This window comes from Phyllostomus hastatus, unplaced genomic scaffold (genome assembly GCF_019186645.2).
Source record: "Phyllostomus hastatus isolate PE091 unplaced genomic scaffold, TTU_PhHast_1.1 phas_contig_159, whole genome shotgun sequence".
NCBI lineage: Eukaryota > Metazoa > Chordata > Mammalia > Chiroptera > Phyllostomidae > Phyllostomus > Phyllostomus hastatus.
Genome location: NW_025333640.1, coordinates 39,492,183 through 39,517,022, shown reverse-complemented (window position 1 = coordinate 39,517,022; position 24,840 = coordinate 39,492,183). Strand labels below are relative to the sequence as shown.

At 57.2% G+C, this 24,840-nt stretch overlaps 1 protein-coding gene across 5 annotated transcripts in view; it reads right to left on the bottom strand.

Annotated features, from left to right (window-relative positions):
* Positions 1 to 551: 551 nt before the first annotated feature.
* The window catches only part of TNIP3 (TNFAIP3 interacting protein 3), an 80,244-nt gene continuing 55,955 nt past the window's right edge, over positions 552 to 24,840 (bottom strand). For 4 of the 5 annotated variants that reach the window (XM_045831297.1, XM_045831296.1, XM_045831300.1 and 1 more), the window contains 10 exons: positions 22,972 to 23,055; positions 19,686 to 19,766; positions 17,682 to 17,747; positions 16,359 to 16,490; positions 14,402 to 14,530; positions 10,264 to 10,383; positions 8,930 to 9,055; positions 7,702 to 7,752; positions 6,754 to 6,852; positions 552 to 1,370 (listed from right to left, as the gene is read on the bottom strand). In XM_045831297.1, coding sequence (XP_045687253.1) covers positions 1,176 to 1,370; positions 6,754 to 6,852; positions 7,702 to 7,752; positions 8,930 to 9,055; positions 10,264 to 10,383; positions 14,402 to 14,530; positions 16,359 to 16,490; positions 17,682 to 17,747; positions 19,686 to 19,766; positions 22,972 to 23,055 — 1,083 coding nt within the window. In that variant the 3' untranslated portion in view covers positions 552 to 1,175. The remainder of the gene's footprint in view (positions 1,371 to 6,753; positions 6,853 to 7,701; positions 7,753 to 8,929; positions 9,056 to 10,263; positions 10,384 to 14,401; positions 14,531 to 16,358; positions 16,491 to 17,681; positions 17,748 to 19,685; positions 19,767 to 22,971; positions 23,056 to 24,840) is intronic. The other variant, XM_045831298.1, reaches the window with a different exon arrangement.

Below are 24,840 nucleotides of genomic sequence, written 5' to 3'. Positions count from 1 at the left end.
GGCGACTGGCCCGTTCAATCCTGCTGCTGCTCTGACCCACTCACACTGCAGCGCTGCCCGAGAGTGGCCCGTCTCTTTCCCAGGCAGCAGCGAGAGCAGCTCTCGGGGCTCCCCGCAGAGAAGGCTGGTCCTCCCTGAAGTCTCACACCGGGAGCCGGAGACCGGGGCGCGGAGGATTCGACTTCCTAAGGCTCTTCCCCTTCCCTTCACCCGGCTCTTCAGGTGTTTGCAGCAACTGGGAATAAGAAGTCTGAGCTGGAACGAGGACGCAGCGCAGTTTCTGGATGTTGACGCCAGTCTGTCTCCAGGCCGCGTCCGGGTTGTTCCAGGCGCCTGGGGCTTCGGCCGACAGCCCTCGCTGTTTCAGGTGCTTCTCGTGGCCCTGCCCCCCACCGCGGGCCCCACACGCCTCACAGAGAGTCTCCGTGGGGTCCTGGCAGCGTCCCTAGTGACGGGCGAACTTCAGGCGTCACAATCCGCCCAACCCTCAGACACCTGCCCTGCCGCCGCGTAATTTCACCGCGAGAAAATTTGGGTACATTTGTTTCTCGTTTTAATCGGTTTGAGAAGTCAGGGATAATGCTCTTTATTAATAGCTACTCAAATCCACGGGGGTGGGGGGGGAGAAAACAAACAAAAAAGAACGCAGATGTCACGGCAAATCCCCAGACGCGGAGCCGCTTCTGTGCGAAGGTGCCGCCACCCGGGACCAGCAGGCGGGACTGTGCCTCCGTCGCCCGTTCCGCCTGACGACGAAGCAGGCGCCCGGCTGTGCGGGGAGCCGTTCCCAGCCTCTCCCTTTGCTCGTGGGGAACCGCCAATGCGGTTTCAGGGGGACACAGGCCTCCTCAGTCCTGCGCGCAGGCTCCCCGACCCCCAGGGACGCACGGGGCATCGAGTCGAGCCCGCCCCCATGAGGGACCTGAGCCCCCGTGAGGACCAGGGAGCAGGGGAGGACACACAACTGCGGCGACAGTGCCCCCCCCCGCCCCGGGGACAGGCACGTGAGTCAGACACGTCGCAGAAACCGCGGAGCCGCCCCCGTGAACCCACCAGCCCTGGGCTCCGGGGTCTCGGGGAGCCCCGTGTCCTCTGCCTGTCAATCTCGTCTCGAGGACACGGGCTGGCCGTGCGGTGGGTCGCAGGTTCCTGGCCCCGCAGACCCGGCCGGGGCCTCAGCTGTCACAAGCCTTTTCCATGCCGGGGGGAGCAGCGGCACACGAGGGTGGGGCGGACGACACGCGGCCGGGCAGAGGACGCGAGCCCCAGGGACCGGGCGGGCGGGGCCCTGGCCCGGCGCCCCCCGTGCCCCCGCACCCCTCTGCTCGCGCACACGGCTTGCTGGGCGACTTCCTTTTCGGAGGAGAAATCTACGAAAACAAACGACAGGGAAATGTGTCAGATTAAAAAGGAAAGACGCACCTCTCTTCTTGGGGCTTCAGGGGAAGCATACACCCCTGGGCTGGTGAGGGAGAGAAACACTTCGTTCACGGGCTGCCTGCGGGTGGGCCCCCGGGCCCCCGGGGCGGGAAGGGGGCCGTTCCCGTCCGAAGCCCTGACACACGCCTGCTGCATTGCGAGGCCCCGAGTGGCCCAGACCCAGTCACGCCGAAGACCCGTCCCATGCACTCCCCACGCAGGCTGGCTCTGGGGCGGCTCAGGCATTTGCTTAGGACAGCGAAGTCGTCTCAGTGACCATGAGGGGTGGCGCGGAACCCGCAGGAACAAAACTTGCCAAATAAACCGCTTTTAAAGCGGGGCACCGGGCGCGGGACCGCCAGAGCCCCAGCGGAGATCTCGGTGCTCCTGGCGCAGCGGCACCGAGACCGTGGGCGTGGGCGAGTCCGGGTGAAGAGTGCGGCACGGCCCTGCAGGCCCCGGTGAGAGGCCGCAAGCAGACGCTGCCGGAAGACACGCCCTCGCGGGGCCCCTCATGGAGACAGGAACAGGACCACGGAAACACGGAGAAACACGGTGTGCTCCTCGTCCGTGATGATGGCGTGGACCGTGTGAGTGTTTCCCCCACGGCCGCCCTGCGTGTGGTGTCTCAGAGACAGGCCGGCCGGACAGCTGAGGGCGGGAACGCCGTGAGAGGCTGTCCCAGGCAGGAGCGTGGCCATCAGGGCACAAAGGCACCTCGCGTGCTGGGGGCCTCGGGGGTCCCAGTGGAACCCCGTGAGGGAAGCGGTCTGACGCTCAGATCTAATCCACCAGCGACGCCGACGTCTAGGCCTCTTACGACGACGCTAAGAAAAATAAGCCCCTTCGTGGCTCCGACAGCGCTCCTGTGAAAAGGCGCACGGAGGCCAGGGCCACGGTCCCCGCGGCTTCGGTGCAGAGACGGTGGCCTCCGGGGTCATCAGGGCGGAGTGGAAACCCAGACAAAGGCAAAGACGGGGCCTCTGGCCCTGGAAGGGAGGGCAGGGCGGGCCCTCCGGCGCAGGAGGGGAGACCTTTCCCCGGGAGCTGCTGCTCCGCGCACAGGGGGGCAAGAGAACCGCCACGGGGAGTCTCGGGGCCTCCGGGCGCAGGTGAGCGGGCTTTGCCTTGCTGGTGGGCGTGAACCCCCCTCCCTCACGGGGCACCCGATCGTCCACTCAGGGTGACAGTCGCGCCCTGCGCTTTGTGGGCGCACGAGTGCGGGTGACGGCACGAGGCTGGCGTGACCTCAGCAGGACCCAGGGGTCTCGGTGGCAGAGGGAAGGGCTTGCCTCTGCCCAGGATCAGCGGCACCGCAAACTCCGCTGGTACGGGGTGGGTGGGGAGGGCCCTCCGCAGAGGGGCCAGAGGACTGAGGGGGCCCTGCCTGTCCCCTCCCCCGGCTAGCTGGCCTCCTCCAGTCGGGCGCCTCGGCCCCACCGGGAGGGAAGCCCAGGCGGGTGGACACCCCTCCCCCGGGGGAGGCCGTGGGGGAGACACGCCCGCCTCACCCCCCCACCCCCGCAGGCCGGGACTTCCACGGAAGAGAACCATGGGTCTCACTGAGACTGGCCTGGGCTCACTGTGGGCACCGTCCCTCCAAAACCGGTCTAGACGGGCCACGTGTAGTACACACACACACACACACGTATGTACAGGCATGTGCGTGTGCATGTGCATGCAGTTGTCAATTACAATGTTTAGCATTTGCTTTGGTATTTAATGAGAATGTTTAGTATTTGCTTATGAATCCGTATTTGAATGGGAGTATATTTACCCCCTGTATTTCCAGATATCCCTGTACATGTAAAATATACTTTCACACTGTATCTAATGTTCGCTCGGCAAAGTCACCAAGTCCACCAGTAAGCTGGCGTTTATACGGTCGTAAGGTGAAGGGCGCTTCTCCCGCAATTTTTTTCTAAAAATGTAGATTCAGGCATAAAATTCTCTGTCTTCTATCATACCCACGGATAAGATTATTCAGAAGGTAATGTATTTTTAAAAAGCAAAATATCCTTAGTATTTCATCATCTGAATTGAAAATCATACTATATATGGTCCCAAGTTCTTTGTTTCTTACGTTTTTAAGTAGCTTTCACTGCTTACAGGGGTCCCTTCCATCGCTCCCTCCGGCCAGGAGCTAAACGCACTCACACCGCGGATCCGGCCGTTCTCGCGCCAGAAAGTCACACGTGACGTGGAGATACAGAGACCGTTGTGAGCAGACGCAGTCTGCAGAGTGAGGATCCTGACTCTCGGGACGGGACTGCTGGAATCTATCTGGATAGGATGCACGCGAACTGTGTGGTATTTTACTTCCCGTGCGGCACGGACTGAGGACGGTCACTCGGCACGGTGCTGGCCGCGTGGACGTGGGGTCTGTCCACCCCGCTGGGCGCGTCTCCCGCCCGGCCCAGCCCTCTCTCCTGTCCCTCAGCACCGCGACCGTCATCTCCCGACCCTCCTAAACCCACCCTGCGGGGGGCCAGCAGGTCCTGCTCTGGGGGGGCGGGTGGGCACATATTCTTTTTTTTCCAGGACAGATGTGTTTGGGGTATCTGCTGAAGCATAAACACTTCTGTGAAACTCACTATAGCCCGTGAATAAAAAGAAAGCCACTTGCTATCAACAAATACTGGAAAGGAAAGAAGAGGAGAGGGGGAGAAAGAAAAGAAAAGAAAAGAAAAGAAAAGAAAAGAAAAGGAAAGGAAAGGAAAGGAAAGAAAGAAAGAAAGGAAAGGAAGAAGGAAGAAAGAAAGAAGGAAGGAAGAAAGAAAGAAAGAAAGAAAGAAAGAAAGAAAGAAAGAAAGAAAGAAAGAAAGAAAGGAAGGAAGGAAGGAAAAGAAGGAAGAAGGAAAGGAAGGAAGAAAGGAAGAAGGAAAGGAAGGAAGAAAGAAAGAAAGAAGGAAAGGAAAGAAAGAAGGAAAGGAAGGAAGGAAGGGAGGGAGGGAGGGAGGGAGGGAGAGAAGGAAAGAAGGAAAGAAGGAAAGAAAGAGAAGACAAGAGAAGAGAAGAGAAAGAAACCCCTCCCACTGGAGGCAACGGGAGACCAGGAAAAACGACCACGAGTTCACCGTTTGCTGGTGGACCGAGGCAGAAACCGGAGCCGAGCAGCGGGGACGTGGCAGGAGCAGGACAACCTGTCCCTTCGTACCTGCCTCTGCAGGACCAGTCCCTGACGCGCTCCGGCAGCCGGGAGATGAGGGGCAGCCTGTGCTTTTCCCCTGGGGTTTGCTCCAAGGTTCACGCCAGCCGAGAACAGCCCGACGCTGGACATCGGGGACCACGGGAGAGGACCGGCACGGCACGGACCAGGGGCGACAGGCCTGACTTCCAAGAGACGGCGTGGAGGCCAGTGTCTCGCACGGAGCCCCTCGGAGGAGAGCAGCCTCGGCCTCCCCTGCACATGAGGTTGCTCCATCTTTCTGCTCCCCCGTGCCCACCCCGCCCCCCCCCACTCCTCTGCCAGGCGGGGCGTGCAGACCGTGTCTTCTCTTGCCCAATCAGGACGGGGGGGGGGTGCTCTCTGACGCCAGCCAGCGGGGAGCATCTGCCGGCCGGCGAGACACGGGAAGTTGGCAGTGAGTGCCGCCTGACCCCACGCTCCCCGCCGGACGCCGCGGCTCCTCGGTGCACGCACGGAGAGCCCACAGAGGAAGTGAGGTCACCTCTGGTTTTTATCTCCTCCTCAAGGTTTCTAGACGTCTCAGGTAGCACGGAGGGTAAGGGGCCTGGCTTCCTGTTCCAGGAGGGCCGCCAAGGGAAGGTGGATACTCTGTCATTTCACAAACACTGTTGTTGCGTGCGCTTTACGCCAGCGCATGCTGGAAACGAGCGTGACAGATTCTTTTAAAGTTAACTCTGGGAGTTTCGGGGACACCGACTGTTATACTGAGGTTTTGTTTCTTTAAATAGTGCTCGAGAATGTCAGCCATGGTACACGGCTTGGGAGCTTCTTTCAAATGCAGGCCTCCGACCGGCGACAGTGTCCGGGGATCCGACGGCCCTAGCTTGTGTAACCGACGGGGAAAGCCTGGCGGGCTCTGAGGGCCGGTGAGTGCCGGCCTCCTTCACCTAAATGCAGGTTGAAAGGAAACTGTCACTTTCACTTCTGCATGAACTTGAAGGGCTGATTGGCTTCACAGCTAAACTCTCCCAAGAATGTTTTTCCAGTCTCCCAACCCCTAGGGACCAACTTCTAAGGAAGTTTCTGTCTCTGTGTATTTCCCACAATGTCGATCCACATCTACGCTCTGTAAAGAACGTTTAAGGAATCTCGGCGGCGTCTGGGGACGCCCAGAAGTGTTCCCGTGGGGACTGCGAGCGAGGGGGCTGGCGAAACAAGCAGGCCTGGGGCAGGAGAGCAGAGGGAGCCCAGGTCCTCAGCGGGCGCGGCGTCCAGTCCAGGGTCACGGACGGTGCTCCTTAAGCCCTGACCTCCCTGCGCCACCCACAGTCTCCCGTCCTTCCCTGGGAAAAGGGCGAGCCACATTCAAGTACAAAAGTGGGGGGCCGGGAGGGCCCGGCCCTCTGCAGGTGCTTTGCTGGGAAAATCCAGGGGCAACCTCAGGTTCTTTGCAGAATCGGAGGCACCGATATAAGCACAAAGGGGGAGGGGAGTGGTCTGACCGAATGAAAACACAGGGAAACACGCATTGTTCTCTCTTCCGGGGTGGGGGTTCTGTCTCTGCAGGCGGATCATTGGGAGGGTCGTCCAGGGGCAGGGGGGCGCGGGGGACACCACTGCTCAGAAGGAAGGAAGGCAGGCAGCTTGGGGCCGACTCGCTCAGGCTGACCGTCCAAGCCAACGCCACTCACAAATAACTGCCCGTGGTCCGTGCCGTCTGGCCTGGGTGGACACAGCTGTGGAGGGCAACCGAAACAGGTCGATTTTTCTGGGATCCTTTAAGAACACCCTTTCAGCTGCAAAGTGTCCAGCGCCGTTTTCCCAGATGCAGCGACGTCCACGGCAGGTCAGTGTGAGTTTGCTCAGGGAAAACAAGGCACCTCTCGGACGGCTTTTGCTCTATTCTCTTTGCTCTTCTCTACACACAACAAACGTCCTCCGGGCAGAGTCAGGTGCGTCGTCAGAAATGACCCGTATATGATGTCTTATGTGTGTTCAAGAAATTAGAGCGCAGTTTGATACCTTGCCATTAGCGGTGACTGCGGTGTGTCCTGTGACCCCAGCATCGCCGCGCGAGCGACAGTAAACGTGGGCCCCGCCGCTGTGCAGATACCGTAGAGACTCTATCGTGCCCCGGGCCCAGAGACGGACACGGTTTCACCGAAACAGGACACTCGTCGGCTGACGCACGAGTCCTTACTCACCGGGTGCCTCTCTGGATCCCGCTCAGCCCCCGGCCTGGCAGGTGCGCTGGGGTCCCGCAGGTGGACGCCGAAGCCACAGCGACAGGTGGGCAGATACACCTGAGGGGAAGAAGGCTCTCGTTCACCGGGAGTGGGTGCCCCACGGACTCGCGCGGACACTCGCCTGGCACAGCCACGTGGCGAGGTGTCAGCCTCAAGGTCGAACCCACCCTGGAAACACCCTAACTCAACGCAGGGGGCACGTCACCGCGGACCCTGGGCTGACTCGGGTGAGCTCACGGGCCAGACTGACCCCTGGCGAGACTAAAATCGTTTTCTGATCTTGGAGAAACGAGAAAGACCGGGAAGTTCTGCAGAGCTAACTTGGCGTTTCCGACCGCCCCCACGGAGGGTCCTCACTCGGGGGGAAGCTGACCCTAAACTGGAGTCGGCGTGCTGACACGGCAGCCGGAGGGAGACCCTCACGGCCTCACAAACGTCCCAAGAGATTGTAGGCGACCATCGCTAGGGTCCGGACAGAACCGATGGGACAGGAGGTGTCGGTGCCGGGGAAGGCACGCCGTTCTCTCCCAAGAGGCCACCGTATCCATTGTGGTTTTCCGCCCTGACTAGGGCAAACAACTGCGAGGGACCCCAAGGCAGCATATTTCCCGGGGGGACAGTGGGTCCAGCAGGGAATCTCCCCTCGTGGGACCGCACGCCAAGCTCATGCTTCCGGCCACACGCCCTGCGGAGCATGTGTTCCTCCGGAACCTTGGGGCTGACAGCCCCGGGCGCGTCTGCCCACTGCCACCGGGCGCCACGGGCAGCGAGACGGCGCCAGGCCGCCCGCCGCGCAGCTGGCACACGCCTCCAGTCGGGGCTTCGGGAAATGCTGCCCCGGGAACATGCACACACGGGACGCCCCGGCCGGCCAGAGGCTGGTGGCTTGGGGGAGGGGCCACGTACCTGTTTTAATTGCCTTTCTAGTGTTTCTTTCTCCATCTGACAAGCTTTTAACTACGGGCAAAACAAAGGCATTGGTTTATCAGAAAGAGTCCAGATGGTCAGTTCCACAGCTACTCGACCCCGCGCTCTCTCAGGGACCCGCTCAGGGGCTGGGGGGCGGGGGAGCCGCTGAGGGCAGGGATGCCAGGAAAACGGTGGCGCTCTGGGTTGCCCAGACACGCCCTGGCCCTCTCCTGGAATTCCCAAAGCAAGTCTGGGAGGCGGGTAGTTTTAAACTGAAATTCCTATTTGTTGGGGCTGAGTCTCAGTTTTAGGTCGCTATATTTAGATATATCTGCATATACATGTAGCACTAGGTGTAGACACAGATGAAGCTGTGGATATAGAAACGGCTTCTGTTAACTAACTCATCGAGTGTAACTGGAACTGGTCAGCCACGCACGCAGAGGCTCCCGCAATGGCGCACTGCACACACGCCACGGCGTGTCCCCGCACAGCTCCCTATCTGTCGGCGAGCACTGCCCGGTTCTGCAAACCAAATATTCTCTAGTCCGTTTCCTCGTCTTAAGCCAGGATTGTGGTGGCTACATTTTCCTCATTCACATCCACACCTACCCACCAGGGTAACTTCCTGAGGCTACTTGTAATACGTTCCATCGGACTTAATTTTAGTGTGCGTACATTTAATGTATTCTACCCCAAGAAGCCGGCTAACACTATCTGGCTCCTTCGAGGGTGCTCCAGTTAACTCTCATCTGGTTTCACTAGATCCATAAGTGTGGCACTTAGAAACAGGTATGTGTTTGGAAGGCAGGGACATTCCAACAGAGCCCTTCAAAGAAAATCACGAGAATTTAGCGAAACTTCCCTGGGAGTTTCGGACTTGGATTGGAGTGCTGGGAAGGTCTACTCCCATTCTATAAAACAAACATTGTGAGAAAAAGATCAAAGGAATTAACTTTATAAAAGACTCTGGGGCCCACCTGCTTGGGGAGCTCCTACCAGCACTTGAGGTACAGAGAAGTCTCCAGCTGTTTTCAATTCCTTACAAGACTGTTGAAAAATGGCCTCATGCCCCCAGGTGCTAACCTCTCCGAGACATCCAATGTCCACTAACCGCAGCCACAGAGTCTTGCATTTTCTCTCCAGTGAGAGAAACCGAAAGTACGAGGCGCACGTGCTGGCTAAGATTATCTTGTTTTGATAATAGACTTAGACTATTAAGTACCTTAGACTTCAGCTTGTGCAGCTGGGCCTGGCAGGCCCGGTTACTCTGCTGCAGCTCCTGCTTCTCCTGACCCAGTCTCTCCCGGTCCGCCCGCTCCCTGCGGAAGTCCTCTTCGTAGATCTGCACCTGGGAAGCATCAACTCGCGGTTACTGGTGGCCGCCTCCGCTCACACGCCCTCTGCCTGACCTCAGAAGAGGTGTTGCCTGGGCCTGTCCAACTGGTGGGGTCTCTGTCCTCTTTCTGTGGCCATTGCTTCGTGGCGGGGCCCCATCCCCACACGCAGAACTATGATTCTACCTTCACTTCATTCGGAAGGGCAGCTCTCAACGCTGCCCTTCGTGAGCATGACACTTGAATTCAGAAGCTAAGTCATAGCGCGGATATTTTGAAAGAGGTTATCCTCATCGGTATTTTGCTGCGTATCGCATTATGTGTGGTGGCCTCTTCCAGCACAGAGGGTCTCTATTTTAGCTCCGGTGACCCACCCCAGCCCGAGGCTCCGATGTACGACCCCCACCCCTTGGGGTTCTCCAAGCCAGGTTGCTGCCCCCAGCTGTTCAGTGATCTGCTGTTTCCAAACGTCAACTCTGCGTTGCACGCAAAATAGAACTGAAAGGCTCGTGCATGTGGAAAAGCAGAGAGCGTGACTGTTCAAAGGTTTTCATGGGGGCTGCCCTGGGAACTTTGGAGGGAAAGCATAAAAAAAAAAAAGAGACACAGTGATGCTTCAGTGGAACACCTCTCCTGAGATACCCCAGACAAGTCAGTAAATCAAAGGAAAAACAGGTTTAGTTACTGTCGGCTTCCACTGGCCCAGTGCTGACTACTGGCCTGTCAACCAGTGTGGGGACCCGTGAGCGTAAATGGGGCTAAGGAACTCTGGGACCGTGAGTTAAGTCACAACTCACGTCGGAACCTGGTGGCTAGAATTCTGCCTGTCAACACGAGTGCACGTGGCAGCGCCACCACCAACAGTGCAACACATTTGAACCAGCGGTTCACCAGCTTTAAGTCGGTAACAACACAACGAGATGTAGGAGGCAGAAGAAGAAATGATACATTTCGTACAGATGTAGGTGCAGAGATGCATATTTCATTTCTAAGGCTTTCTCCGCCAGAATTGCAAGGAAACTACACCCCGCCAAGCTGACATTTATGTTTTCTGCGTTTTTATTTTCTCCGGTAGGAAGCTGAGGTTCTCTCTCCGACACAGTTACACCAACGCTCTGTAAGCAGCGACGGAAGGGCCTGGGCACATTTTGAAAGACAAACCCCCCCCCGGACGCCCCGGGGCCCCCTGGCCCCCACGTGACCACGCCCACAGGCAGCTCACCTGCTGTTTGAGAACCTCCATTTCCGTCCTCATCTCCTCGAGGCCGCACCCCTTCTCAGACTCCCCCAAACAGTTGTCGGGGAAGGACGCACCCTCGATTTTCAAGGCGTCCTGAAGGGCCTGTGTGACGACATGAGCGTGTTGGTGATCTCAGAGTTACACGGCAGGGATTCCTCTATAGTGGTCGCATTGGGCCCAAATGCACCCACAAGGTAGAACCTTTCTCATGATGCTTTGGTGACTGGATGGCCTCCTTCTTTCTGATTTTCTCACATGTGTGTGTATTTTTTTCAGAATCCGTCTTTCCTCTGATGATGCTCATGCTATTCAACTCGCACTGTTATTCCGAAGGGCTTGGCCAATGGAGCCCCTCCACCCACCCAGCTACGAAACTGTGGCACAGCGGTAGCTTTTCTCCCGGTTCTCTCTTCCCCTGGCTTCTCTGCTTCAGCCAGATACCAGTGGGTCCTCTACCAGTAACGACCCGAGTTTAGGGAGCCCAGAGTTCCCCGGAGGGGAGGGGGCAGGCACGCCCCCGGCCCTGGGCTCTGTCTCCAGAGAGCCAGGTCAGAAGACGGGGGTCGGAGACCCCACTTTCCACGGAAGCAGATCCTGCAGGTCCCAGGTGACGTTTTGAGTTATCCCGCCATACAGCCACACCCCCAGCGGGAGAGAGGGGACTGCCCAGGAATGTGAGCCCGGGCGGATTCACCGCCCGTGACCCCGGTGGCATGGCCCCGCTGCCCAGCCCCCTCGGCACAGCACGCGCCGGCCGGCCACAGCCCCGTCACTGCCCACACAGACACCGCGACCTCGTGCAGGGAGGACAACCCGCTCTGCTTTCTCGGCATTCGGGACACCTTGGCGGCGTGTGCGCCCTGGGCAGGGAGGTTGGGATTTGCCAACGAGATCGCCAGGCTTACTCATGAGCACACTGTCAGGTCCTGTAAACGACACCGCCTCCACCCCGGGGCCCTTCAGTCCCTGGTGAGTTTGGGAGAACAGACGCCAGACCCTGGGACGGGAGGTACCTCATCCCGGGGCGGTCTCGGGGCTCACACACTGTGTGAGGACTCGCTTGTGACCGGGGGCCTCTACACAAACCAAGAGCTTTGCTCTCAGAGCCGCGAGAACTCGCGTCCTCTGGGCTGCTCCAGTGGCCTCAACGGTGTCGTTTTGATGGCACCGGGAGCAACTCCCTGCCCTGCGCCCCGTGCAGCGGGGTCGGGAAGGCGGGAGGAGAAAGGCCGTGCGTGTCCTTGGGTGAGTGCGGACGGACGCGGCACACTGACTGAGCGCCTCGGCCTGCAGATACTGCCCAGGCTGGCGTCCCCACCCTTTCTCAGGAGGCCGTGAGAGAAATCAGACTTTTCCGACTCCTCCAAGAAGAATGTAAAGAAACAACAAAGACTGTCTACTAACGTAGGTTTTTGTTCAAGTGTCTCGGTAAGCTACATAGTTCTAGGGACTGTCACGACAGTTGCAATGTTTTTAAGGATGTGCCGGGAAGTAGCAGAGAATCTAGGGCGGGCAGGCGGGCCACGTGAGCGGAGGCAACCCCACGCGCTGGTCCCTGCCCCGCACCTGGAACACGCTATCTCCGTGAGTCACGTTATACTTGAATTTCCTGGGCTACCTTTCACGTTAGTCAGCCTTCTAGAAATCTGGCCAATGAATCACAGACGAAAGGTGAGTCCCACGGAGCGGGGTTTTCCACCTTCCCTGAGCAGCCCGGTCCGGGGGCGCAGACCGGTCTCTGCCCGGCAGCGCGGGGATGCCCAGCAGACCCGCGCATCTCCCAGTAGGAGGGCCGCACGTGGAGGTTGCCCTCGGGTGGCCCCGGCCCACCCAACTCAGGTAACCCCTCTCGCTTCGGTTACACATCTGGCTTTCCTTCCAGAACCTGGCCGGAAACAAAGCCCTCGGCGCTTCCGTCAAAGCCAGCGAACTGAACTGCGTACGCACAGTTGTGCGCGCTTCTGAACGCCACGTGGTAATCGCCAAGCTGACCTGCCGCAAGGGTCTGCTGAGCCCGTGGGTCCCCCCCCCGCCAGCAGCCGGCGTGTGCCGGCAGAGTGGCCCCGAGTCCCACTCCCTGACGGACGGCGTGCACGACTGGCCCCCCACCTCAGCACTTGGAGTAGCTTCTGCTTATCAAAGGAGAAGAGAGGCTGCCGTGTGAATTAGATCACTAGCTCCTGCATTCCGTGCGACGCTACCACCTGTGCTGGCTGAGGACACACCTGTTCCGTACGTCATCGCTGTAGGCCTGGGGTTTCTAAGTGACCGTTTAAGGTGGAGACGGGTGGGGTGACACACTTTCTGGCTCAAAGCCCCCTTTTCCTGCTCCTCACTGCTCGGAAGTCAGAGTCGCGCCCGTTCACACGGGAGCCTCCTGCTGTCACGGACTCAGCCAGGACTCAGCAGCAAACAACCTCAGCGCCACTTACCGCACTGCCTTCTACCCCACTGCCTTCGGAGTCCGTTCCCCTGCAGACACATGTGTTAAAACTACAGCGCGTGACCACCCCCTTGGACGCTGAGTATACAAATACGAAGGTGGAAACATTTTTTCAACCTAAAGGTTCATGTTTTCCCTCCAATTGTAAGAAAAACTAACGTCTTCCTGGCCCCCTGAAAGTACCGTGTGCCCTGGCGCTGTGCCCGTTCTGCCCAGTACAGGAGTCGGCGGCCTTGCAAACCTGCGAACATCCACCCTCGGTCTCGGGCTCACAAGCAAGCCTGGGAGTCCAGAGACCCGGAAGGCGATACACATGGGATGTTCAACGTGAATTAGACAGCGGTGACTTCCACGGAAAAATCAAAGCAGGAAATGCTAGTGGTGCACCGTAACTTCAATGAGGGTAGTCAGCCAGAAGAATTCTCTTCGGGAACCTTTCTAGGAAGCCCTGAATTTCACTCAGATTAACTCTTCTCACTAAGATTTTACAGTTATAATCGCAGGACTTAGAAAACTAGTGTTTGGCTAACTCTTTGAAAGTTTTGGATGGCTGGAAGTAAAGACGCCCAGAAGAAAAGGGGGCACGTGGGCGTGGGCTGCAGACGGAGCCCCTGGCTGATCCCATTCTGCAGGCTGTCTGTGTGCCCGCACCTCCATTTACAGAAACGAACCAGAGCAAAGAAGAAAACGCATCACGCAATACGTCAGCAGTGGGAGGGGCTTCAAATGTGCTCTCAACGCCAGGCTTCCAGTCTGCCTGCGGGGGAGTCCCAGCAGAGGAGGAAGGGGGGACGAGTGCCTGTCCGCCCTAAGTTTGTGCCTCTGGCCACTGCTTCTCTCTGGGGGAGGACAGAGAAGTGCCCAGTTTATGAAGTCCCCCCCCCCACCGGCCTCCACCGGCCCTGCTCTCCCCTGGAGGGTACGGAGGCCTGCGGACAGATCAGACGCCGTGCTGCGTCTGCAAAGCACTCTGTCGGCGACACAGGCAGGCACCCGGCACTGGGGGGACCCTCGGACACCCGCTAACGACGACAGAGCGCACAGTCCACATTGCAGGCGTTTCCAAGGCCAAGTGCCTGCTCGCGTTCTGGAAGACAATCTCGCGTGTTTGGGTCAAGAAAGCGCTAGTTTGGGAGATGCGAGTTTCAACCTAACCACGTACTGTTGTGTCAGCTTCCTGTGGCCGGCGGACAGAATGGCCCTCGGGAAAGTCAACAGCGAAGGATCTCGCGCTGGCCTTGACCCTTTCCCAGAAAATCAAGCTGTTGCCCCACAACGCACACACCGCACACATGTCCTGTCTGGTCGGCATCACAGCCCTGCCCCGGGTGAGGGTTTTAAACAGCAGCCTGTTTCCTCGGGAAACCCCTGTGGTCGACCAAGAAATACGCTATTTGTCACAAACACCTGCTTGCTTTATGGAACTCTTCAAACTAAAAAAAAAGTTCTTACTCTCTTCTATGATCTCTCCTCCTTTCTTTTTCATGACAAGATTTTGCAGGGACGTGAATTCCCACAAGCCTCCTTAGGCAGGTCTGGCGGAACCGCACAGGCCGGAGAGACGTGCAGAACCACGCACCAGCCAGCCGGGCCCCGCGGCCGCAGGGCCACCCGCACCCTCAGCCAGGAGCGCACGGTTCATTCGGGGCCTCCCCGGCGCAGCCCGCCCGCCCGTACCTGGTTCAGGCGCCTGATTTCACACTCGTAATGTTCCTTCTTCCTGTTCACGGTGGCGTTCTTTTCCCTTAACAGCTTATTTTCTCTCTTCAATTCATGTAGCTCTTCGTCGGGGCTCTCTGTTTCCTTCTGGAGTAGAGAGCAAGAAAACAACACACACCAGTTCAGAGCACGCACTGCGGGGGGCGCGCTGCGGGGGGGCCGTAGGAAGGGGCCCCCCGGGCGTTCACGGAGCTCCATGTCTCTGGGGGAGGCCGGGGGTAGCCCGGGGGACCTCCTTCTCTCCTTCCTCTTCGACGCTCTGAAGTCGTGCGACCTCAGAAAAAGATGTGCACATCCCCAACCTCACTCTCAAGTGGGTCCGCAGAGTAACGCAGCGCCGTGTCCCCGTGCGAGGTGATGGGCAAGTGACTCAGTCAAGGTAATCAAAAATCCTACAGAGGGCAAAGGGCCGTGGCAGTGCAAAACGCTCTCTCTGAGCCCAGCCCCGCACCCTTCCGGATCAGACAGAGGACCAGACAGAGGACCAGACAGAGGACCAGACAGAGGACCCGATTGCTCCGAGTGCCGTGCTGGTGCGGCTGTCCCTTCTGGGCGGGGGGGAGAGGCCAGCCTCCCCATCGCCACCGCTGCCACCACGCCTCCAGGTGGCAGGCCCCTGCGAGGGCTCCGGGGCCGGAGATACATGGGGCGGCCTTGGTCCCTAGACACCGACGGGCTCCGGCACCGGACAACATCTGCCTCCCCAGTTTCACCTTCCGGAGGGGGAACTTTGCGTGCAGTAACTGGAGTCTTAACGAGACTGAGATGTTGACCCAGTGCGCCCCATATGCCAGGAGTTAGGTCCATCGGGGCGAGAAGATGGCTCCTGCATGTGCTAAGGCGTTCGTCTGCTGGCTCAGCAGCATCTCGGACGAAGCGGCCCCCACTGGACCGCGGCCCGGGCGTCGCGGCCGAGAGAGGGAGAGCTGCACCTGCCCCCCCTGGACTCCCTGTGACAAGGTGGCCTCAGCAAGGACAGAAACTTGGGCTGGCGCCACCCGGCCGACCCGAGAGCTGGCCGGAGGGTCGTGCAGGCCCTGGGAGAGGACCAGTGCCCAGACACGCCTGCTCGGAGACTCCGCCTGAGCACGTGTGCACTTCCCGTGTTTCTTCACATGGCCTACAAAAAGGGAGGCCGTGTCGGGCTTAGGGTGTCCCTCCCGTGTTTTCCCACGACACCCCTGAGGTCCAAGGACGGACGGCCACCTCGGCGGCCCCGTGCGGTCCTCGGCCGGCGCGGGCGAGCCTCGGCGCCCAGCGGAGGGGCTCACGCCGCGTCTTCCACGAGCCGCATCTCAGCAGCTCCCGTCACCCACCCTCTTGCACCTCAGCTTCCTCCCGTGAAAATGGCAGAAATAATATGTTCTTCTCGGTGGGCTGGGAATGTTACGTGAGACAAGGAGGGTGAGGTACTTTTAAAAATGTATTTTTCAGATTACAAACATAATACCTATTTGTAAAGCATGCTGTCAGATGAGACATAGCTGTGCCAGTGCAGTGCATTGTCGTGCTGTTGTTAAATGTGAGTTGGAGAAGAAGAAGAAGGAAGAAGGAGGAAGAGGAGGAAGAAGGAAGAAAGGGAAGGAAGAAAGAAAGGAAAAAAGGAAGGGAGGAAGAGATGGTAGGAAAGGAAAAGAAAGGAAAGGAAAGGAAAAGAAAGGAAAGGAAAAGAAAAGAAAAGAAAAGAAAAGAAAAAAGAAAAGAAAGGAGGGAGGAAGGAAGGAGGAAAGAAGGAAGGAAGGAAGGCTGAATTTTCTCCCAGGCTGGAATGCCCTAGAAGGGTATCACCAAATCCACGGCTCTGGGTCCAGCTGGCGGACCACAACCTGCGTGCTGTCCCACGGAGGAGGAAGTGTGGGCATCCGCTGCCCGGCCCCCTCCTTGGCCCCTCCCACTGGGCCCCAGCCGCACCCACCTGTGCTCTGTGCTGCAGCTCCTGGGCCAGGTCCCGGGGCCCGCCGCTGTCCCTCTGGCCCGGTGGCCGTTCCTTCTCCAGGGTGCTGAGGGGTCTCTCCGTGGCCTCCAGTTTCATTTTCAGCTCTGCTACCTGAGGTGGTCGGCACAGACAGCTGCAGCCCCCTGGACAGGCCCACCGCCCACTGCCCTAGCAGAGGAGTGCCCTCCAGGGTGGGGGGCAGGGAACAGATACTGCACAGCCTCGGGCCCGTCCTTCCACCCTCCCAACCACACCACCTCCCAGGGAACGAGGCTCTGGAGCTCAGACAGGGACACTTCTGGGCCTGGCGCCATCCTCCCAGCTCTCGGGGCCTGGTGGCAGTGAGGGGCAGCGGCGGGGGGAGGGGGGGGGTGTCCACGCCTGAGAAAAGCCCAGGTGGGCCTTCAGCTCACCTAACCCGCAGCTCGACCTGCGACTAAGGGCCACAGCGGTCCTCAGAGTGGGGACAGTCCCGTGAGAGAGCTTTAGGGCCGGTGGGTGCCCTCCACTCCTTACCCCAGGGCTCCACACGCCTGCGGGCGGTCAGAACCGCCGCTGAAACGCTTTCCAGGGACCCTGTCCTTTACCCCTGGGCGGCCAGACTCCGTGAGAGGAGGCAGCCGACCCGGCCTGGAGCCGGGGGGAGGGGCCTCCTGCCGTTTCCAAACCTCATGCTTCTGGGCACCGCGGGCCGGGAAGCGAGAGCAATGCCCTGCATTACTCACTTGTGGTCAGATTTCTCAACGGTGAATCAGTTGGGGGAATCCACTTTCCCTTTTCTCTCTGTTTGAGTGTGGAATGACCTTGAATTCTAAACTGATTTTGACTTATTCAAAGGCGTGTTCTCCCCAAGCCGGCTTTCTCACCAGAGCCAAGGCGGCTTGAGAGAGACCGTCCTTTAGAGAAAAGAGGGGACCCCCCCACTTCCTGTCACTCTGTCTCTGCTGTCACCGTGGGTGTTGCTCTCTGGGGAGGGTCGCTCTTGCCGCCTAGCCTAGTCCAGGGGCAAGAGAGAGTGAGCTTTGCTCAAAGCGGGATGGACTGGAAGCCGTGCCTCCCCTCACGTGGACCTGGTGTGTCCGTGGCTGCGGGTCACACAGCCGAGGCCTGGCAGGCACCACGTGGGCTCCGGTGCACGTGTGTGAGCCCTCCAGCGCCGGCTCTGGTGGGGGGCCTTCCGTGCCATTTCCACGTGTGACTCTCCAGGAGCCCCCACCGTGAAGGAGCCCTCCCAGGCTCCGCCCCCCACTCTGATTGGCTCCAGGCCGGCCGGGGTGGAGACAGGTGGACAGGTGCGCTCACCTTTCTCTCGTACAGCCCCCTCATGCTTCGGAACTGCTGGTCCCACTGCTGGTTCACGTCCAGGAGCTGCATGATCAAAACGTGGTAAGTCAGCCGAGGCCTTTTGCCCGTTCGGAACTTCGGACAAAACGAGGTCACTCTTTGAGGTTACTCATACTTCGGAAGCCCTGGGTGAAGACGGTGGTCCCAAAAAGCCGTCACCTTTGGTATGTCTTGGCTAGTCTGCGGAGTAGTTTATCAGCTACTTTAAGTTTGCTCAGTTATGTGAATTTTTATCTTCTTTGTTTAATCCAGCCGGAATCTGGTAAAAATGTGTCAGTATTGACGGTTTTCTCTAAGATTCATCAAAATGTAAAAGGTCTTTTTTCAAACGTTTCCATATTTTTATATGTGCTTAGTTGATTATAATGAAATATTTCTTCCAGCTTCTTAAAAGCAGAATTTATATTCACAAATTCCAAACCCCATTAACTAATTATCACTCACTCACAATAATCAACTCTTTAAAATCCATACATGATGTGTAATATGGACCAACAAATGGATAATATCAACTTTTTGAAAGCATAGAAAGAATAATTGTTTTGTCCTGAGACAATATTTAGAAATAATTTACAAGCAGCGTGAAAGCTTTGAAACTATGTACGAAAAGAAAAGAAACAACAGGTGACCTGCATTTTTTTTTTCTCATCAGGGGACTCTGCAACTTTCTGCATTGAGAGAAATTCCAACACCTACCAACAGACATCAAGAAGACAGTCGCAGTGACCAAAATGTAGCAAGACTGTCTCCCAATTACCAAACAAGACATCCCATCCAGAGTGGCAGTCCCTAGGTGAGGCTTAGGCCGGAAATAGCTATGGGGACTCATGATAAGACTGTCCAATATTACTACATAAATACGCCTGGCCGGCTGGCATTTTAGGGACCGACAACGCTGTGCTGTGGCGACATTCCTGTGCTATATTCAGTCATTTGCCAGAGGGGCACAGCGTTTCCTGTCCTGTCAAGGCGGAGGGAAGGCCCCAGGGGAGACGACAATAAGGAAGACCCAGGGAAGACAGCAACAGGGAAGGAGGCAATAGACAGGCCAGCCTAGGGGAGCAGGCACAGAACTGAGCGCGGGCAAGGCTCTGGACTCATTACACTTTCCACCCCTCCCTCTGCCAGGAAGAATACGGAGGCTCTAACGTTCATTAAACTCAGAAGAGAAAAGCTATGGGGGAGGGGAAGGAAAGACTGGGGGGAAAGGTACAGGGAATAAGAAGCATGAATGGTGGGTACCAAGTGGACGGGGGGAGGTTAAGAATGGAACTGGAAACGGAGAAGCCGAATCGTTTATATGCACGACCCATGGACACGAACTGAGGGTGGGGGGCTGCTGCTGGGAGGAAGTGCAGGGCGGTGGGGAACGAATGAGAGAGAAACAATGGGACAACAATGTCATAGCATAATCAATAAAATATATTTTTTTGCAAAGAAACCATCTAAAAAAATTTTTTTTAAACTCAGAAAAGCACAACTCGAAAGAAAAAAAAGGTAACCATCACATTCCCCAGGACATCTTAGAAACCAGGGTTTTTATGGTGATGCTCCCACCCCCATCAGCCAGACACCAGACTCACGACCTCAGGACTCCTGAGTCAACTGCACTCAAAGCCACTGACAGTCTGACTGACTCTCAGGGTGTGTCACGTTTGCAGGGCGTGCGGGGGACAGGTGATAGGCTCACCTGGTCCCTGCGGAGGAGAGCGCAAGAAGATTAAGATGACCTTTACAGGGTGTATGACTGTCTCCGGTGTGCGCACAAGCACTGAGAGCCCACGGAGGGGACGGCAGGGCACTGAGACACAGCATTCACCCCCAAAGCAACGAAGCCCAGGCCCGCGAGACCGGTGCTGCGGCCCAGCGACAGGAAGGAAAGGTTCTGGGTGACACCCCCCCTGCGCTAGTCTCAGCCTCGCTCCACAGCACATGCTGATTCAACTAACATTTCAGAATTACCTCTTTTCTCTGTTTCTCCAAGCACCTTATCTTGCGTTCCAGGGAGTTGGTCGAGTTCTTTCCTCTGGGTGAGTTTGCACGCTTGAAAACAAAAAGCAGAACAAAACAGACTGGAAAATAAGCAGGAAAAATACTGTGTCCCACGAACTCCATGCATCGGGCAAACTGTCACATTGTCATGTATAAAATAGTGACTTATTCTAGCCGTTACAATCCTCACTCCGTGGTCCTCCTTAGAGACCTGTTGATGAATAGCGTTATATTGCATCGTAGACTCTTTTATATAAATCAACTACCAAAACGATTCTCTAGGAAATCATACATGTATTGATGTAATAGGCAAGCAAGAAATTTGGATCTCACACATTTCTTTTGAAAATAAACATTCAGGGCATAACGCATCCAGAAACCCGGGGGGGTTCATGGGTGCGTGCCAGGCATCTGCGGAGTCACGTTTCTAAAAGACCGTCCTGCAGGCGTGTCGTGTCCGAGACCTGAGGGGTGGCCGCGGCCAAAGCCAGAGGCGTGACGGAGCCAGCAAGCAAGAAAGACCAGCACGTGCGGTGACAAGACAGAGAATTGCTTCTCAAGCCGCAGCAAGTCCGCCCCCCGACCCCGACCCCCGAGGGGCCATCAGACACTTAGATGGGGCGCGGGGGAGCGGGGTGCAGAATGACGGATCCTAATTGTAACTGTAACCAGACCTTTGAATAAAGCTGCTGGGCTACACATGCAGATTAGTCATAAGTCATAGACACAGTGAAAAAGTTAGCCACCTTTTCTTTCTTTCTTTCTTTCTTTTTTTTTTTGGTCAAGATGGGCATTCTCATTTAAAGAAAGCACACGGGCTCCAGAGACCACCTGCCTGCCGTCTGGCTGCCCAGACCACTGACAAAGCTGGCTGACGCGCGGTGTCCCAACCCGACAGCCTTGTCACCGCTCCCCTCTGGGCCACGTGCAGCGACCTGGGTGAGGAGGGTCGTCCCTCGGTCCGCTGCTGGGAGGCTCACTTGGTTGCAGGCTCAGTGGTTATCGTGGACCACAGAATTGCTTAAAGATACTCACAGACGATTAAGAAATGTGCCCAAAACATGTGTCTTGGCCAAGAAGTGCTCTTTTGCAATCATCATAAGATTCCCAGGGCTTTTTTCATCAGAAATGATTTATAAAGCTGTTCTCCTATTTTTTTCTCTATTTACCTACGTTTCCCTCAGCGTTTTAGCGTTTGGTGGTATTTTTTGTCTCTGTGGATGCTATTGTCCACTCCCTTGGCATCTTCCTACTCAGACCCACGTACAGTTGAAGGCACCTTTTCACAGCGACCTTCTAACGTGGGTCCACAGATTCGGAACGACTTTACTTGCTTCTGTCCTCAGGCTGCTTTGGCTGAGTGACATCAAAACCCAGACGGCAAATGTGTTAGGTCCCGTACCCAGGCTCTCTCCTTCTAGGAAGACTCTCAGGAGACGGGGCTCACTCTGGACCGGAGCACACTAAATATTAGGCGTCTCTGACCCAGAAGGTGCTGTGAGCTGGCCCACCCCGGGCCTCCCGTGAGACGGGCCCCCAGACCAGTGGTTCTCAAGGCAGGGATGCCCCAAGGTCACCGTGGGAGCTGGCCGACCCCAGGTGGCCCCAACACGAGCCAGAGCGTCTTCAAAGGGGGCCAGAGCATCTCCACTGTCCTTCTAATAGACTTTATTTTTCAGAGCAGTGTTAAGTGCGTAGCGAAATGGAGTGGAAGGCGCAGGGACGTCCCACATTCCTGCTGCCCCCACCCACGCGCGGCCCCCCCACCATGTACACCGCCCACCAGAGGGGTGCACTGGTCGTAACGGATGAGCCCACAAGGACTCATCATTGCGGCCCAGTCCGCAGTCTACATGAGGCCCCCTCCTGGTGCAGCAGCGCACCCCATGGGTCTGGACACGGAGAGTGACAGGTGTCCGTCATTATGGAGTCACCAGGGGTAGTTTCCCTGCCCTCACTTTCTGCTGTGCTCCGCCCGTGCGCCCCACCTCTACCTTTACTGAATCCCACAGGCCACCGTGATGCGGCGCACAGCTCTCGGCTCTCCCGTGACACACGGCGCTGGGAACCGGGACTGAGGGTCCTGCGGGAGCCCCCCGCTCTGTTTGTGCTGCAGGACAGAACAGGCTGGGTGAGCAGACTCCTGTCTGCCCGGCCTGCTGAGAGCTCAGACTAGGAGCCAGAGGGTGGCGTGCATTCCTTTTTTGCTTTTGCCGTATTTAATTTTCTCTGAAAAAATATGACCTGTCTTCATCCTTAATATTTATTTTATACATAAGAGTTATTGAAAAGCTAGATACAATTCTGGGAGGGAGAGGGAGGAGAGAGAGACCAGTAACAGGAATGGCTTGTAAACTGTAAATGTATCACCAGAGGTTTCTCTGGAGATTGATCAACATTTTCACCACGGGTCTTATATCTCAGGTATAGGTTAAAATGAAGCAAAATCTATTAAACACAAAGTCTTGTATTTGCTTTGAATTCTAGTTGCTAATGAAGGCCTCTGATGATCCAAGAAATACACAGATTTTTAGGCATTAGTCCTACCAAGGGCCCAGTCAAATACTAATTCTTCCCTGTGAAATGTAACCTGTGTTCCGAGTAGCTGGGTACTTCTGTCTCATTCGCCGTCATACCAAGACCAGCTTCTCAGGTGGTCAAGTTCTGACACCGCTGAATTAAGTGCCCACGTGAACAAAGGAGTCTCACTTGGTTTCCTATTACGACTCGGTTGTCTCTGTGAAAAACTTCAAGAAAGCCCATTTACGCATTCGCTCATGCCTGCATTCATTCATTCACTCACTCATCCAATTAGTGCCTGTTGTAGTAACGCGCAGTCAAACAGTGGCGGTGCTCCTAATTCCAAATACATCCTTACTACGGCGGCTGCGTTGCTATTCTTACTTCTGCCCACATTCACAGAACATCCTTTCTGAACGTTACCTAGAATTGACTTCCCCTAACTCGGGAGGACAGTACGAAACCCCTGGACCTGGAAGCGGGAAGGACAGGATCTCGTCCCTCCCGGGTGCAAGGAGGAACGCGACCCCGAGGTGTCCGAGGACGCGCCGGGTCCCCCGATGCCGTTTCGGTGGTGAACGACAAGGCCTGCACACCCAGGTCGTCTCTGCCACGTGCAGAAGGCGGACTCGCCGCCTCCGCTTGGATTCTCCCCGGCGGCGGCGTGAGCCATCAGAAACAGCGCCACCTCCGCCGCGGCCGGCCCCCCGCCCCGACAGTGCGCATGCGCTCTCACCTCGGCGGGCCCCGTGGACCCTTCCGCCGCTCCCAGCGCCGCCGCGCCCTGTGCATGGGCCATGGAAGCTCTTTCTCCCGGTGACTTGGAAAGCAGCAAGAAAAAAAAGAAAGAAGAAGAAAGAAAATGTCTCTTAGGGCATCTTTTCCAGAAACACCAAGCACACAAAGCTCCAGAAAGACCACAGAAACAACGAGCTCGCCGCAGAAGAGGATGGTGGCGCTCTCTTTGTGAACGGCGGGCCCCGTGCCTGGGAGCGGGAGTCGTGCAGAATAAGGTCCTCGGCCGCGCAGCCGGGATTTTAACGTGTCTCTGCTCCTCCGAACAGGGGTTTCCCAGGATGTGCCAAGCAGCCCGGCGTGACTCAGAGCTCGGCAGGCAGACCAGCCCGTGCGGTATGTAAATGGCCCGGCCGGCTTTCCGGGCAGGGCCGGCGTCCCCGGGGCGCAGGGGAAGTTCCTGCAGAGGGCCTGGGCTGGCCGTCTTCCTCTGCAGCGCCGCCGCGGCGGCCGCGTTGCGCTCAACTTCCCGGGGCAATTAGGTAACTGTTGGCTTTTCCACAACTCAGTTACTTGCTTCCCTAAAGGCACGGTTTTCTGGCCATGCCCCATAAATGTGAGCTGGGCTGCGTGGCACCTAATGAGTCACCCATCACCCTGTAAGTGCTACTAATTATATGGAACCAAACAGGAACACCATTCGCTGCAGGGGAGAGGGTTATCGCTGGCAGAACTTATCTCCGATGTGGGCAGAGAGTTTAAGCGGGGCTCTCAAGCGTAAGGCTGCCTTTTCCGTAGGCGAGGTCCAGGGTCTCTCCAGGACCCACTGGAAGGAAACCAATTCTGGCAGCAACGCTTTAGCCTTGATCAGTGGGCTCTGGTCTCATCCAGGGCGTTGGGTAATGAATGGGGCACTAGGTGGGTAGGACAGGTGCACTGGAGGGGTGGGTGTTGGGAGCTACGCATACGACCCGTAGTGGAGCCCAAGGCCTCGCTGGGGCTTGGAGAAGGGAGAGCAAAAGATAAGGCAGGAAGATGAAAGGAAGGGGGTGTTGCTGCAAGGAGAAGAGGAAGAATTTACAGTCAGTCCCCTAATTCCCCCTTTTCTGCAGACCGCCCATTGAGACAGCCGCGTATGCGCAGCATCAATCCTGAAACTCCTGAGATTCAGACTCTTTCGAAGGGGGTGGATGGGGTCCCAGAGCAGGCCCTTCCTTGTCTTTGTCGCATCTTCCCACTCTCCAGCTCTTCCTGAGCTCCAGCCACACTGAATTCCTTCCTTTTCCTAAACATGATTTTTTAAAGATTTTATTTCTTTATTTTTAGACAGAAGGGAAGGGAGGGAGAAGGAGAGGGAGGGAAACATCAATGTGTGGTTGTCTCTCGCACGCCCCCTACTGGGGATCGGGCTCACAACCCAGGCCTGTGCCCTTACTGGGAATTGAACCAGCAACCCCTTGGTTCACAGGCCAGCACTCAATCCACTGAGCCACGCCAGCCGGGGCAGAATCCCTTCCTTTTCTCGACAGGAGTCCTGTGTCCTCATGCATGCTGCTCTCTCCGCCTGCAACATCCCCCTCTTTGGCCCCCTCCGTCCTGGTGGCTGCTGACCTTGTGTGACCTTCTCTGACCAGCCAGGCAGAGCGCCCCACCTGGCACTCACGACAGCGTATTCCCAGGTCAGGGCATCCACCTCTGTGCCCACGGTGCAGGGCACAGAGCTGGTGGCCAACACATTTTGCTGAATGAATAAGCCTCTCCTCCAAGCAGCCGAACCACCGATTTTCTGCTGGTCCACAGAGCCGTGGGAACCGTGACCCCCGGGAAGCCCGAGTCGCGGGGGTGAGACGAAAGGAGCTCAACCCAGGAG